Source organism: Protomyctophum bolini, assembly GCF_963924005.1.
Source record: "Protomyctophum bolini genome assembly, chromosome: 8".
Classification (NCBI taxonomy): Eukaryota; Metazoa; Chordata; class Actinopteri; order Myctophiformes; family Myctophidae; genus Protomyctophum; species Protomyctophum bolini.
In genome coordinates, this window is record NC_137869.1 from 3,873,447 (window position 1) to 3,890,528 (window position 17,082).

The 17,082-nt window shown below is 46.2% G+C and overlaps 1 protein-coding gene across 1 annotated transcript in view; it reads left to right on the forward strand.

Moving 5' to 3' along the window:
• wwc3 (WWC family member 3) overlaps positions 1–17,082 on the forward strand; it is a 93,368-nt gene that overhangs the window by 67,135 nt on the left and 9,151 nt on the right. Inside the window, 8 exon segments of the mRNA XM_080769665.1 lie at positions 474–936; positions 6,093–6,213; positions 7,837–7,917; positions 9,375–9,461; positions 10,750–10,945; positions 12,343–12,501; positions 13,435–13,592; positions 16,616–16,766. Coding sequence (XP_080625791.1) covers positions 474–936; positions 6,093–6,213; positions 7,837–7,917; positions 9,375–9,461; positions 10,750–10,945; positions 12,343–12,501; positions 13,435–13,592; positions 16,616–16,766 — 1,416 coding nt within the window.

The following is a 17,082-nucleotide window of genomic DNA, read 5'->3' on the forward strand; positions in this document are numbered from 1 at the left end:
TGGACTATAAGACGTTTAGGGACGTTTTATGTAAAAATTGTGTTAACCCATTCTGAACGGGAACCCATTTTGGTGTTAGCATCATGTTGTGCTTTAGCTATTGAAAAATAGCAGATCTACAAGCTCATAGCGCGCCACCGAGTGGCGCGCTACGAGCTTGTAGGTCTGCTATTTTTGAAAAATCGAAGAACGACTTGACATTTTAAAATCTGATCTCAGGTCAGAATGGGTTAATCAGACCAGTGTGTGTCCAGTGGAAACCTCGTATGAATCTGATCTCAGGTCAGAATGGGTTAATCAGACCAGTGTGTGTCCAGTGGAAACCTCGTATGAATCTGATCTCAGGTCAGAATGGGTTAATCAGACCAGTGTGTGTCCGCAGCGGAAACCTCGTATGAATCTGATCTCAGGTCAGAATGGGTTAAGTATGATGAACTCTCTCTCTCTCTCTGTCTCTCGTCCGTCCTCTGCAGGCCAAGCGCTCCCACGACAACACGCCCCAGTCCCTGGCCTCTCTCTCCTCCCGCTCCTCCCTGTCGTCGCTGTCCCCGCCCAGCTCCCCCATGGACACGCCCATCTACCACTCCTCGGCCCCGCCCATGGACACGCCCATCTACCACTCCTCGGGCCCGCCCTCGGACTGCCCGCTGGCCCAGATGACCGAGGAGTACATGGAGCTGGCCGGGGGCCGCGGCCTCCTGGAGGGGCTGCGGGGCCCCCAGGGTGGGGGCAGCGGTGGGGCTCCTGCTCACCACCAGTCACCGGGGCCCTCGCTCCCCGGAGGAGGAGCCGCCCCGCCCCCGGCCCCGCCCCTGGGCGGCGGGGGGGAGGAGCTCCTCGCGGGCGGCGGTGCCAACCTACACCAAGCAGAGGGCAAAGGTCACAGAGAGGGGGGCGGCGGCAGCACCACCCCTCAAGGGGCTTTCACGTCCACGGGCAAGTAGAACTCTTACTGTCATTCTCAGAGCAGCGAGCGGTCCCCAAACTCCCCCGTTTTTTTTTTTACAATTTCATTTATTTTAAATGACAGGTTTAAAGACATACTTTACAATCACATCACATACACACATACACACACACACACAAACCCTTCCCACCCCCCCATTCAAAGAAAAATGAAAAAAAAGGGAAAATAATAATAAATTTAGCACAGAAACAAAACATACACAAATGAAAATATAGATAGATCACAGTTAAGAGTTTTAAAAAAAACGGTTGCCACATTCTGTCGAATACTTTCGTTTTAAGAGAAACGTCATATCTTATCTTTTCCATTTGCAGCAGGTTGGTCAATTCTGCTAGCCATACTTTAAAAGTGGGTACCACTCCTTTCCAATGGGTCAGAATATTCCTTTTTGCGATAACCATGCCATATTGTATGGCTTTATGTTGGTAGTGAGTCACAAACTCCCCCCCCCTGTTTCCTCCTGACCTATAGCTGAAGCCCGCCCTACACACCGGGTTGCGCAGCGACGCGCCACAGGCGTTGGTTGCGCAGCGACGCGCCACAGGCGTTGCCCGCGCGGCGACAACGCCTGGAAAACAGAGGCGTATCGGAAGCGTCAGGCAAGGACGTGAACGCGCGTCGGACGCCGCCGGTGTGCGATATAGGTTCATTGAAAATAACAGGAGGAGGCGGCTGTTTTGACGCGCGGCGTTCGCAGACGGTGTGTGTAGCCCTTAAAGGAGAATTCCATACTAAAAGGCTTTCTTACCTTTCTTTGTAGTTGTTACGTCCCCACCAAAGAGGTCCAGGTGTTATTTTTTGCAAAAGCTCCTTATTGGCTGTTTCCCTATACCATAAGCCCTCAATGAATTGCATTGAATTGAATGGGAATTGAATGGGGCTATGGGGTGTTGTGCTAATTCGCTTATTTCCATCGCTCAAAATTATAATTTATTTGTATATATCCTCTCTTCATAATGTAAATATTATAATCCCAAGCGGCACACTTTACTACTTCTTTCGATGGAAATAAGCGAACTAGCATAACACCCCATAGCCCCATTCAATTCCCATTCAATGCAATGCAATTCATTGAGGGCTTATGGTAGGGAAAATAGCCAATAAGGAGTTAAACCGACACGGCCTTTACTGCATGTCTTCCCCCCCCCATCTCTCTCCCGTTTCCTGCCAGCCTATACTGTCTGTCCCTTAAAAAAAAAACAATAAAAGGTGTAAGTCGCAAAAAGATATCTTAAAAAAAAAGGGGAAAAAAAGAAAAAGGTTAGAGAGAGAGGGGGGTGAGAGGGGAGTTGCAGCACTCAGTTCACACAGGTGTGATTCTTAAATGATTATTATGGCAAATAATCACAGAATGTCACTGCACTGAGAGACTGTATGCAGAGACAAGGTATAGGTTTGTTTCCCTGCCCACACCCCTGTTTTCTTTCTCTACAGGCTGGTGTTCGGGTAAAATTTTTGAAGCTTTTTTTTCTCTCTCTCACTGTACTTTACTGTACCATTCTCACATGTCCCAGGAATGGGACAATAAAGTATAAAAACGGGGCGTTCATTTATGAAAAATAAATGAAATCATGAAACATGTATACATACATGGTTTCTGCCAACACATCCCGTTCACTCATGCGACAAAAGGAATGTTCTAGCAATCAGTGCATGTGAAAACTACAACCCTCACTTCCTGTCGTTATCCGCTGCCCGCTGCGGTCGGCCGTGACATCCTCCCGTTTGTGTTCTGTGTTTTTTTTCTGTAAAATAGACATTTTTTTTTACTTCATAAAAATATGAACCAACCGTGTTCTTCATGATGTAAACGGCAGCAGTGCAGCTGCTTTGTCCAAGACGAAATGCATTCTGGGACTTGTAGGAGAAGCCGGCATTTGAAACAAAAAGGTGGAATTCCCCTCAATATGGCTTGCATCATAAATACGATGTGTTCCTTAGAATATTATGATAACCATCGGCAAATAAGACAATGAACAGGCTTTACTGTAGTGTAAATACTTAGTTATGCGCTGATGTCAAGTCCCCCGAAATAGCTGTGTTTGGTGCAGGGCACAATGTGCTGCCGAGGATCAATCAGACGTAACGTTAACCCATTCTGACCTGAGATCAGATTCATACGAGGTTTCCACCGGACACACACTGGTCTGATTAACCCCATTCTGACCTGAGATCAGATTCTAAAAATGTCAGTCGTTCTTCGAATTTTTCAAAAATAGCAGATCTACAAGCTCGTATCGCGCCACTCGGTGGCGCGATATGAGCTTGTAGATCTGCTATTTTTCAATAGCTAAAGCATAACATGATGCTGACACCAGAATGGGTTCCCGTTCAGAATGGGTTAGTGTCCTACTCTGGGACACTTGGACACTCCACCCTAGGCTTATTCACACCCTATGGCCAGTGTGTGAATAATGGGCATTGGTGGGGGCACGGTGGCACAGTTGGTAGTGCTGTCGCCTCACAGCTAGAAGGTCCTGGGTTCGATTCCCGCTCGGGGCGCTGTGGGTGCTGGCGGCGTGTTTCCTCCTCCTCGTCATCAGTGCCCATACCCGAAGGCGGGGGTTGGCGAAAGGGCCTTTCTGTGTGGAGTTTGCATGTTCTCCCCGTGTCCCCTAGGGTAGGTATACCCTCACAAAAACATGCAGTAATCCTGGTCACTAAACTGCCTCCCCCTGGCCAGCCGAGGCGCCTGATGGAGGGGAAAGGAACTGGTTGGAATAACGTGTTCCTTCCACACGCTACGACGTCCAACCAGGGAAACTCCCCCCTGTCAGGTGTAAAGGAGCAACTTGGACACTCAAGCATGAAGGAAGCATGAGTTCAAGTCCGTTGCTCTCCCCAGGTTGGCGGAGGGTGTGTAGAGCCCAGGATCACATTAGATGATTGACACAGGGGTGAAAAATGGGTTACAAAATCGTGGGATAAAAATATATATAGTTAAAAAATAAAAAATAATGGGCATTGGTTGGTGTTTAACCCATTGAAACCTGGAAAGCATCTTTCTTGTCATTTTAGATTTTACAAGAACATTATTTATTTATTTTTTTAGCCATTAGTTCCCACCTGATGTTGTGTGGGAGTTCAGACTGCTCCAGACCGTACTGCATAACCGCTAGCTTACATAATGTCTCGAGGCTCGGACTGAGGTCTAAGACATACAGTTCACCAGGCGCGTCGTCTCCTCCAAAGAGGATGACACGATCTCCCAGCATGCAACAGCACATCCGATACATCTGAGACGGGCCTTTCCCCCTGGGCTCAACCTTCTTCCAGGAGAAGGTCTCTGGATTTAATTTCCACATATCATTGAAGTATTGGTCATGATGCCTGTAGCCTCCAAATATGTACAGCTCTCCATTGTAGGTGAAGACTGAATAACCCTCCTGTCCTTCTGGAAGAGTCTGTGGACGTGTGCTCAGCCATTGGTTGGTCTCTGTGTCATACACTCTGATGGGGTTGCTGCTGTCGCCCGCAACTACAAACATCTTTGTCCCGATGACGGTGGAAAAGTCACCAGATACACCAGGTGGAGTTCCTCTGGCGTTAATTTTAGACCAGACCATCCTGGCGGTGTCCAACTTGTACATGTCATCAGTGTATCTGTATTCGATACATGATGCATTATGGCGTCCATGATGATGTACCGTACATCCCCCATTAATATACATGACCTTCGCTAAGACACAGGCTGAGTGGTTGCACCTCGCCTCGGGAACAGTTCCAGAAACCTGCGGTTTGAACCATCTGCGGGCGTCGACATCAAAGGCATAAAGGATGTTGCCGTGACCTGCAGGGTTAGTCAGCTCTCCCCAGAGGTAGACAACGTCTTCAATCATCACAGCTGTGTGGCCCTCACCCTCGGAAGGAACCTCAAGGTGAGGTTCCCCCGCTGCGGGTGTCACCGGGGTCAACTTCCTCCAGCGCAAAGACACTGTGTCGAAGACGTTCACCTCAATCTGCTTGTCGTTAGCGTTTCCACCGAGTGAGTAAACGTTCTGTCCGAACGCAAAAGCCTTGTTACGGTGCTGTACGGTGCTTGTAAGCTCTGGAGCTCCGTCCAGATGTAGCGTCCAGCAGAACATCAGTGTAGATCAGGTCAGATGAATCACGTCTCACTCTGGAACACAATGCACTGCTTCCGCTGTGCTCGCCGTCACTTATTGGTTCAGTGGTGCCAAATGTCACGCAAAGCTTTGACCAATCGGCAAAGGCAGATGAGTCAATCTATAGGCCAATCTAGGAAGCCGATGACGGTTGATCTCCTAATATGGCAAAAGTGATCGCCAGCAGAATCACAGTCCGGACAGGTTGTGCACAAAATATTTTTTGGCCAAATTCATATCATGTCTGCAGGTCCTTGACATGACAAAGTTTTGAGAACCGCTAATATAGCAACATTTATTTATTTATTCATTCATTCATTCATTCATTCATTCATTCATTCATTCATTTATTTATTTATTTATTGCTTGCATAAAACTGTTAGGCTTTGGAGATATTTGTAGACTTGGCATCAGGTCTTGCTTTAAGAGTGACAGTGTTCCTGTGACCCCCCCAGGAGTGACTCTGAGGTGTGTGTGTGTGTGTGTGTGTGTGTGTGTGTGTGTGTGTGTGTGTGTGTGTGTGTGTGTGTGTGTGCGTGTGCGTGTGCGTGCGTGCGCGTCTCCAGGAGTGACTCTGAGGTGTAACAGTGTGTGTGTGTGTGTATCTCCCTCCTAGGAGTGACTCTGAGGTGTAACAGTGTGTGTGTGTGTGTGTGTATCTCCCTCCTAGGAGTGACTCTGAGGTGTAACAGTGTGTGTATCTCCTCTCCTAGGAGTGACTCTGAGGTGTAACAGTGTGTGTGTGTGTGTGTATCTCCCTCCTAGGAGTGACTCTGAGGTGTAACAGTGTGTGTATCTCCTCTCCTAGGAGTGACTCTGAGGTGTAACAGTGTGTGTATCTCCCTCTCCTAGGAGTGACTCTGAGGTGTAACAGTGTGTGTATCTCCCTCCTAGGAGTGACTCTGAGGTGTAACAGTGTGTGTATCTCCTCTAAGGAGTGACTGAGGTGTAACAGTGTGTGTATCTCCTCTCCTAGGAGTGATTCTGAGGTGTAACAGTGTGTGTATCTCCTCTCCTAGGAGTGACTCTGAGGTGTAACAGTGCCAACAGGAGTGGCAGGAGAGCGAGGAGAGTGTCCACGGGCGTGTCCGAGGACGCCCTGGCCACCGACAGCGGCGTGTTCGAGGCCTGGGGCCGGAGGTGAGTGAGTTTGTGTGTGCGTGCGTAACAGACGTGATCTTGCGTTGTGTTATATGAAGCACCATAGACCAGGATCTCAGCAGTGAGTAGATTTATTATCTGTACAAAAGACAACGAGAAAATCACTGCTCTGCTCTGACTTGTAAATACGTTTTCCACAATATCAGTTGCTGGAAATAAAGCAGATGCAGTGCCATGAGAACACAGTATGTGTCTTTACAACTTTGGGTACATAAAATAATAAAATAATCTGCAGAGCAAAATAAACACAACCTACCGCTTTCAAAGCCAGTATGCAATAGGAAGTGCGGTAGGTTACGTCATTAGGTTATAGGCAAGGGGCCAGCTATGCACTCCAATGTTGAAGCGCTGGGCCCTAGTGGTAAGAGGAAGGACTGCAGGCGGACCCGTGGATTCTTGACGAGGAAACCCCGTGCAACCGAGCGCCCAATGTAAAGCCCAGCTGCACTCTGGGTGCACTTCCGCATTTGGACACCAAAATTTGGTGTCCAAATGCGGAAGTGAAATGCTGAATCAGCGAAAAGACGGTACTTCCGGCAGCCTTCCGGGTGCTTCAAAACGCCACTGAGCAACTTCCACTGACATGAATAGCGGAGGGGGCGGAGCTTCGCGCTAGTTTAGTCTCTATCCTTTTAATACTCTATGGTTATAGGTCATGTCAACCGCCTGAACTCTTAAAGTGACAGAACATTGGATCACAATACCATATAATGCCTGGACAAGTGGAAGCACTATTAACCACGTTACACGTGCGTGCGACACACCTTCGCCGCACAAAAGTGGCGAAGGTGTGTCGCCTGCAGGCGTCTCTTCTGGGGGTTTTAAACAGCAGGTGGATGGAAATGAAGCTCAACGCTCTATTGTTTTGAAAATACTAAATATCTACAAGTCGTTGTGGGTTGGTTATAAACTATGTTTTGTAATAATCTAAATCTATGAAGGACCTAGTACCCGTATTCAAATAATTGTACTTTAAAATTCAAGTATAATATTTGTTCATTGAAAAATGAACAAACTCAAGTATAGTAATAGTGCCTGGAATTGCACCTGGGTACAGTACAGTACAGTACAGTACAGTACAGTACAGTACAGCACAGCACAGCACAGCACAGCACAGCACAGCACAGCACAGCACAGCACAGCACAGTACAATTAGTTACTTTCCACCAAACCTCTCCAAACACTGCCTGCTACTCTCTCTCTCTCTCTCTGGAGTACTAGTGCCCTCTAGTGACAGAAGAGACCAACTGCAGAACACAGTGGTTCACACACAGAGCTGCACATTTTACAATGTGGGTATTTAGCAGACTCTCTTAATCCAGAGCGATTTACAGTAAGCAGGAACAACACATGATATGTAAGTAATACATCAAATACATAAAAATAGTCATCATGAATCATAATAATATCCTAATATCTGTCTTAACAGTAGATTATCTGTACAGTCAGTGAAGCTAGACGTATACACTATAGAGTGCTATGACTACATTTCATACGTTTAGCCTTTGCATAAGCCGGTCAGGTTAGAAGACCCCTGCCTGCTGTAGGATGTAAGCGGCTCATGGTATTGTCGTGTTGTTAACGCTGTCTGTTCTCTTTTAGAGCGGAGGAGTCAGAGGAGATGTCCTACATGAAAGACCTGACGACGGCCAGCGAGGCTGTTCAGATACAGCTGGGATTACTGTGAGTACACAAGTAATACAATACCACGATTACTGTGAGTACACAACTAATACAATATCATGCTTACTGTGAGTACACAACTAATACAATACCATGATTACTGTGAGTACACAACTAGTACAATACCATGATTACTGTGAGTACACAACTAGTACAATACCATGATTACTGTGAGTACACAACTAGTACAATACCATGATTACTGTGAGTACACAACTAGTACAATACCATGATTACTGTGAGTACACAACTAGTACAATACCATGATTACTGTGAGTACACAACTAATACAATACCATGATTACTGTGAGTACACAACTAATACAATATCATGATTACTGTGAGTACACAACTAATACAATATCATGCTTACTGTGAGTACACAACTAATACAATACCATGATTACTGTGAGTACACAACTAGTACAATACCATGATTACTGTGAGTACACAACTAGTACAATACCATGATTACTGTGAGTACACAACTAGTACAATACCATGATTACTGTGAGTACACAACTAATACAATATCATGATTACTGTGAGTACACAACTAGTACAATACCATGATTACTGTGAGTACACATCTAATACAATACCACGATTACTGTGAGTACACATCTAATAGATCGGTGGTTCTCAAACGCACTGGGCTCAGGTCACCCCCGAACCTCTGAATTACGTTGTTACTTTCTAGGACATTACATTTATGTCACATTATTTATGGTACAAGTAAAGCTTCCCTCCCAGGTTAAAGTAACCCTGGACTTCTGGGCGTCACGGCACCCTAGGGTATTACGAAGCCCACTTCTGCATGACACCATGGGGTACATTTGAATCAACCTTAGAAGAGAGTGAGAATCAATACTGATGTGTCAACAATAGTGTCCTGTTTAATCGAGGAGAGAACACGACCACATGAAGACATCATTATAGCTTTATATGTATAGCTAATAGATTGTTCAGAGCTACAGTCGGACATACTGTAACTATTACCATGGTTTGTTTGGAACTGAATTGTGAATAAACAGACAGACCAGACGTGTTGTTAAGAATGAACTATTTTCACAGCAGATATTTCATATTTGCTGTGATTTGTGGTGTACAGATATGACTCCAGATAACTCTTTGGAAAGCAGTGAATTGATATTTGCTGCGAATTGTCGTGTACATATACAGTATGACTCCAGATTTATTTGGTGTGATTTGTCATGTCCAGATATGACTCCAGTCCAGATAACTCTGTATTCTCTGTGGTTTGCCCAGATATGACTCCAGTCCAGATAACGCTGTATTCTCTGTGGTTTGTACAGATATGACTCCAGTCCAGTTAACGCTGTATTCTCTGTGGTTTGTACAGATATGACTCCAGTCCAGTTAACGCTGTATTCTCTGTGTTTTGTCCAGATATGACTCCAGTCCAGATAACGCTGTATTCTCTGTGGTTTGTACAGATATGACTCCAGCTCTCAGTCGCTGCTCCTTCATCTGCTCCAACTCAAACATCTGAACAAGGCTGTGGTCAGAGACGGCTACAAAGTGTGAGTATACTTACACTAACTAAACTAACCACATACACTTCACACACAGCTTCACACACACTTCACACACACTTCACACACACTTCACACACACTTCACATGTCGTGGCGATAATCACGTTAAACCACACACACAATATTGCTTAATTATTTCACAGCGAACGTTTTTAACTCAACTCTTTGCTTCTGAGGGGTTCCTTGGAACAACATATTTTCAGATGCGGGCCTGGGGCCCTTAACATGAAATATTGAGCGAATGCAATGCAACACACAGTAATATATAGAGCAATGAAAGAGTCTTCCATCACAAATCAGACAGGCAACAAGTAAACCAGATTTTAAAAATAAGTTAAAGAAGAAGAAATCTCATGTCACTTGCTTTTGATGACGGTCATTGAACACAGTTTAAATGTTTTCATACTGAACGGTATAGGCTACTCAAACTGAAATTGTATTCATGGTTTGCGATGTTATATTTATTAATCACTTGTTTTATATTTAGTTGTATTTTATTTTTTTTACTGTTTTTCTTACAGTCTTGTAAAATGTAGTATCATGAAGTATGATGTAATTGTAATGTATTTTATGTGTGGACCCCAGGAAGAGTAGCTGCTACTATAAGGTAGTAGCTAATGGGGATCCAAATAAACAAATAAACAAGCACCACTGATATAGAAACATACTGTAGGTATTTCAGAAAACTGTCAGGATTTAAAAGACATTTTTTACATTTCGACGTCAGGCCTAAATGGGTTAACCGTTTCAGTTCATACGACGTGTGAGACCGTCATAAGGATTAGAAACGATCGTAGCCTTGGACGTCTGTGGACGTCCTAGCGACGTCCTAGTGACACGGGGCGAGATAAGAATATTCAGAATTTTTCCTATTTTTTTTTTTGCCGTATGCTAACGCTCTGTGCAATTATTAGCTTGTCATTGACTCCCATGTTAGCGCGGCGGAAATAATGACTCGTATCTCCTAATCCAGGGCGCTCTCCGTGGTGATGAATGGATCGATATGCTGGCGCTTCATTTCTGCTCCTCATCCGTCTCTCCCGCAAAATATGAACACTTTTTGGATCATATATCGTATAAATTAAAATGATCGGGATGTTAAGGTCAATTTGTCAAGTCAACTTTTTTAGGAAAGTGTTTCCGGTTCATGGCTTTCAGAGTAAAAGTGATCAGACAACTCCGGCACCCCAGAGCTCCTATTTTGATGCACTTCCGGCACTAAAAGTGTGTTAAGCTTGACCGGTGTGCGTGTTCCTCCCTCCTCCCTCCTCCAGGTACGTGAAGGTGCACCTGATCCCTCTGGACGCCGGCCGGGCCTGCGCCTTCTACTGCTGCAAGGCTCTGGAGCCCACGCCCCTCATGAGCTTCAACGAGGGCTTCCGGATCCCCGTCCCGCCCGGGGCGCTGGCCGCCTGCGCCCTGCAGCTGTCCCTGTGCTCGCTGGGCCCGCAGGCCCAGGAGGAGCTACTGGTACGTTCTGGTTCTGGTCTCGCTGGGGCCCAGAGGAGCTACTGGTACGTTCTGGTTCTGGTCTCGCTGGGGCCCACAGGCACCAGGAGGAGCTACTGGTACGTTCTGGTTCTGGTCTCGCTGGGGCCCACAGCCCAGAGGAGCTACTGGTACGTTCTGGTTCTGGTCTCGCTGGGGCCCACAGGCACCAGGAGGAGCTACTGGTACGTTCTGGTTCTGGTTCTGTTTGGTCTCGCTGCAGGGCCCACATAACCTGACTCTGCCAGCTGGGGGCGGTATTGGGTAACCATGTTCCCCAACACAGCCTGTGTTGGGATCTCTCAGGGAGTTGTGCTAACGCCGAACCACTCGTGGTTCGAACCAATCAGCGTGAGCTAAGGGCGGGACTTGTGCGAAACCGGATGTGACGCTATATAGACACGTCAATATGATTGGTTGTGTTTGCACGATAGACAATTCCCACAATTCTTTGGTGCACTGCTCCTCCTTGTGGATAGGGGGGAGAGCTGTCTTACTGAGACAACATGTAGTCCAGGAAGGTAGTGAGCCCAGTGTCCATGACATCAGAGACACCGGGCTCACTGCTAAAATCTAAAATATCTAAAACCACATATTACACACATAAAGACCCCCAGGAAAGTGTTCTAAAGCTTCTAAACGTCATTAACATATATGTTTTTGCAAAAAGGGTGAAGTGTCCCTTTAAGGAGTTGGGTTTGGCTCCTAGTTATTCATCCTCATGTATACTTCAGTCGGGGGCCGGTGGTGGGGGGCCGGTGGGGGGCCGGTGGGGGGCCGGTGGGGGGCCGGTGGTGTCACACATGCTGAAGTATTTAGGCCATCTACAAGCTCACAACATGCGTTGTGTGAGACGGGGATCAGATCGGCTTATTCAGCTATTTTCAATGCTGTCCTAAAACGACTATCTCCTCACAAGTAAATGGTGCAATTTATACAGCTCCTTTATCCAAGGCGCTTTACATAGATTGTGCATCAATTCACCCATTCACACACACACACACACACACACACACACACACACACACACACACACACACACACACACACACACACACACACACACACACACACACACACACACACACACACACACATTCATACACAGATGGTGGAGGAAGCCATGCAAGGCACCAACCAGCACATCAGATATAGCAATTAAGGGTAATTCGGAGTCTTGCTCAAGGACACTTCGACATTAACTCTGGGGGAGCACCACAGGGTTCGAACTGGCAACCTTGCGGTTACCATCCAGCCACTCTACCCCTGACCGTATAGTAATTACAACCTTGTGTGTGTGTGTGTGTGTGTGTGTGTGTGTGTGTGTGTGTGTGTGTGTGTGTGTGTGTGTGTGCGTGTGCGTGTGTGTGCGTGTGCAGGGCACAGCCCAGGTGAGCCTGGCCGACTGTGATGGCGGAACAGAGATGGCGTTCTGTTGGCTGAGGGTGCAGGCGCCAGGCGGCTCAGAACTACACCACCGCAGACACCACGCAGACAGCCAGGAGGAGCAGCAGCAACGCAGACCCTCCACCACCATGGTAAGTTCATCACGCAGACACCACGAACGCAGACCCTCCACCACCATGGTAAGTTCATCACGCAGACACCACGTAGAGCAGACCCTCCACCACCATGGTAAGTTCATCACGCAGACACCACGCACATTTCTACGTTAGTTCAGTTATAGTCTTTGGAATTGAACTTGATTTAGTTTTAGTCACATTTTATTCACCTGGAATGTTTTAAAGCGTTAAAACAGGTTTTAATGCCGGCAATTTACGGCCGTCTTTCGGGGCTAGACTGCCTATATGTTTAGAGTTATGTTTAGTGTACAGCCACCTATATGTTTAGAGTTATGTTTAGTGAACAGCCACCTGCATGAACAGCACTCGAGCGCTCGGTTTCTGCCCCCTCAATATCGTAACTCTTCTATTAGATTGTTTGAAATGTCTTTATTTAGGAATACCCCATTGAGATACAGTATCTCGTTTTCGAGAGGGTCCTAACTACAATCAATACAATACAATACACAAAAAAGGAGAAAAACAAAACAAAACAAAACAAACAAACACAAAACACAAACAACAGGGTATTATAATAGCAAAGAGATGGATCATTTGTTCTGTCAGATATGACTGTCACTTTCGTTGGTCAGCATTAGAGTACAGTTGATTAAACACATACAGTATGTCATGGCCTCATGGGGCATGTGCAGGAGGTCGTAAGGTAAGAAGACAGCGCACTTTTGAACATGTTGAGGGTTGAAATTGTTCGAATATTAGTTGTTCCAGTCAGAGGGAGCTTTAAACATAAATGCATTCTTACCTAATGTATTGGAGACTATGGGAACAGAAAAATAAGGTTGAATGGAATGCCTCAGTTGGTAATTGGTGGTGGGTGGTTCTAGATACTGTTTTAGATGGCTCTGTGACCCGGCGGTGACAGTGCTGTGTGTGTTTTTTCCCCCGTAGGACGCAGTGTGTGCCTTGCTGTCCCGCGCCACCACCTCCTCCTCCTCCACCAATCAGGAGGAGGGAGGAGGAGGAGGAGGAGGCAGAGCCTTCCACATGATGCAGGCTCTGGACAACAACAACAAGAAGGAGGAGGCCTGCGAGGCAGCGTCCGAGAGGTAAAACCACACCCTCCCTCCGTCCTCCTCACACCGGCCTCACTCCGTTCGACAGTCCCGTTCAGCATCCTGTCTTTAACCCATTCTGACCTGAGATCAGATTCTAAAAATGTCTTCTACATCCTCCTGACCGTTTTCATTCTGACCTGAGATCAGATTCTAAAAATGTTCTTCTACATCCTGACAGTTTTCTGAAAAAGCTATGTTTCTACTGTCAGTCGTTCTTCGATTTTTCAAAAATAGCAGACCTACAAGCTCTATGAGCTTGTAGATCTGCTTTTTTCCATTAGCTAAAGCACAACATGATGCTAACACCAAAAGGGGTTCTCGCCCAGAATGGGTTTCTAAACAAACATGTCAGTACAAAAACAAAGTTTGCAATGTTCTCCCCGTGTTCACTAGTTTTAATGAGATATGACTGTTGAATGTTGAAAATGAGTGCTAATACGCCAAGGGCCGGCTTAGCGGTCCTTGGTTGGTAATCCAGCATGACATGTCGCGGGTTCGAGTCCCGATCCCCCCCCCCCCCCCCCCCCACCCCATCTCTCTCCCCGTTTCCTGTCAAGCTACTGTAGATATATCAATAAAAGCTCCTCTTTATCATTATACATCATCATAATTCATACATCATCTCATGAACAACTGAATTTACGTGACCGGTTATCCCATTTGCTCGTCTACATTATGAAGTACGTTTTCCCTTCATTGTCATTGGTGGTCAATTATTTCATGTTTTTTGTTGCCACACATTTACGTCATATTTGACGGACATTTAACCTAATTTCTCCTTTTATTGTCACTGGCAAAAATGAGACGTCAATCACTCTGCTGGCAAAAAGGTCTCTTACTAGAACAATAGTGTGTTGCCTAGAGCAACCTCACTGATCAATAATTACTATAGTGTGGTTGTTGTCTCTGGCAACCACAATGTGTGTTCTGTGGAGCACATATCTCCACCAGGCCGGGTGGGCTTATGTCCATATTTGGACATAAGTCTGAGGTCATCAAGATGACGTCGTCACTCGTAGGTCTGTACCAATACTGTATATAAGTGGTGGGTGAGCAAACATGTGACTGCATTCTGTTACGGAGCAGCGCTTGAGAAGTCCTTGTATTTGTGTGGAAAATGTTGAGGTGGATTGTGACTCTGAACCGACCAGCAGGATATTACGCAGCAGTGACCGTCGGACACGAGGTGTACGCGATCGGAGAGAGCAACAGTGACCAGTTCGAAGTTCACGTCTTCAACACAGTGTCTTTGCGCTGGAGGAAGTTGTCTCCTGTGACAACTGGAAGCGGAGAACCTCACCTTGAGGTTCCATCCACGCGTCGGTTCCACACAGCTGTGCTGATTGAAGACATTGTCTACCTCTGGGGAGGGTCGACTAACCTAGGTTACTGCAACATCCTTTATGCATTTGATGTCGACGCCCGCAGATGGTTCAAACCACAGGTTTCTGGGACTGTTCCTGAGGCGAGGTGCAACCACTCAGCCTGTGTCGTGGGGAAGGTCATGTATATTCATGGAGGATACACCGAGACTGGATTCACTAATGACATCTACAAGTTGGACACCAGCACCATGGTCTGGACTTACATTAACTCCAGAGGAACTCCACCTCCTGCTTCATGCTATCACACTGCTACCATCATTGGGACAAAGATGTTTGTATTTGGAGGCTACAACAACACCCTCAGAGTGTATGACACAGAGACCAACCACTGGGTGAACACAACTTCTGCACAGCTTCTACCAGCTACTACCAACTTCTATCATTCAGCCTTTACCTACAATGGAGAGCTTTACATATTTGGTGGCTGGTCTGATCTGTGGAAATTCAGTCCAGACACCTTCTCCTGGAAGACGGTTAAGCCCAAGGGGAAAGGACCGTCTCCGACACATAGCGCTATCTGTCGCATTATCCTTTTTGGAGGATACACATTGATTCCAGTGGATAGAACATATTCCAATTTCACATCCTCTGGTGGCCTGTATGCCTTAGACCTCAGTCCTAGCCTCAAGACATTATGTAAGCTAGCAGTTATTCAGTACGGTCTGGAGCAGTCGGAGCTCACACACGACATCAGGTGGGAACTGGCAGCCATGACGAGCAACAGCAACAACTGGAACAAATAACGCAAGTGTTCTCACCGGACGCTTTCAAATGACAGCGAACAGCACCATGTTGTGTAGAAACAGCAGAGTTTCAGTCGCAAAGGAAACGGAACTAAAGACGACCTCAAAATCCCAACCTGATCCGCCAACTGTCTGTTGTCTTCATGGAAATACACTTATATACTTTAGTGTTATCCAGCTTAGAGAGATTAAAAAGAAAGATGCTAAGCGCGGCATGTCTTGAAAAGGTAGGACGAACAAGAAAATCCTGGCAACTGGACAACGGAGGCGAAATAAATATGGCGTTCAATGTGTTAACACTAGAGTGTCTGAGGTCTTTTAACACTAGTGTCTATGAGGTCTGTGTGTGAGGTCTGTGAGGTCTGTGTGTGAGGTCTGTGAGGTCTTTTTGATTGATTATTTTTTGCCATGAAGCTCTCAGAAGGTTCCCCTTCCATGACTTTTCCTAAATATTAGTGACCCGACTACGGATAAGCGGTTGAAAATTGATGGATGGATGAAATCATCTATTTTTTTTTTTCACCTGACACATTTTCTAAATATGATTTTAGGGTTACTTGTCTTATATTATACCACCTCTGCCTATTTGTTTTGGGTCAAACTGACCATGGAGCGTCGATGCGCGTTTGCATAGTAAGTGTAACACTTACTATGCACCTTAAACCCTTCCTTAGTTCAAATCCGTGGATGACAATGTCATGACATGTTATTTATGTGAAATGTGAATGCCATTTAAAATCATCCTAAATGTTTTATGTTCCAAGTATACTGTAGTAATACAAACATGTGTGTGTGTGTGTGTGTGTGTGTGTGTGTGTGTGTGTGTGTGTGTGTGTGTGTGTGTGTGTGTGTGTGTGCGTGTGTGTGTGTGTGTGTGCGTGTGTAGGAGCTGGCAGGCAGAGTCCGTAGACAGCGGCTGCAGCAACAGCGCAGCGTTCGCCATGGCCTGTCCAGACAGCCTGCTCTGCACGGAGGGTGTCTGTGTCAACACCGGGGGGCGCTGTGGTCAACCGGCCAGCAAACCCCCAACGTTAAAGGTAAGAGAAGAGATTTTTCAGTCGTGAGATTTTTTTTTTTTTGGAGTGGTGCAACCACTCCAAGGAACAGCATTGTCCGTTTTCACCCACCTATGTGTGTGTTCACCCACCTATGTGTGTGTTCACCTACCTATGTGTGTGTTCACCCACCTGTGTGTGTTCACCTATCTATGTGTGTGTGTTCACCTACCTACTGTATGTGTGTGTTCACCTACCTATGTGTGTGTTCACCTACCTATGTGTGTGTTCACCCACCTATGTGTGTGTTCACCTACCTATGTGTGTGTTCACCCACCTATGTGTGTGTTCACCTACC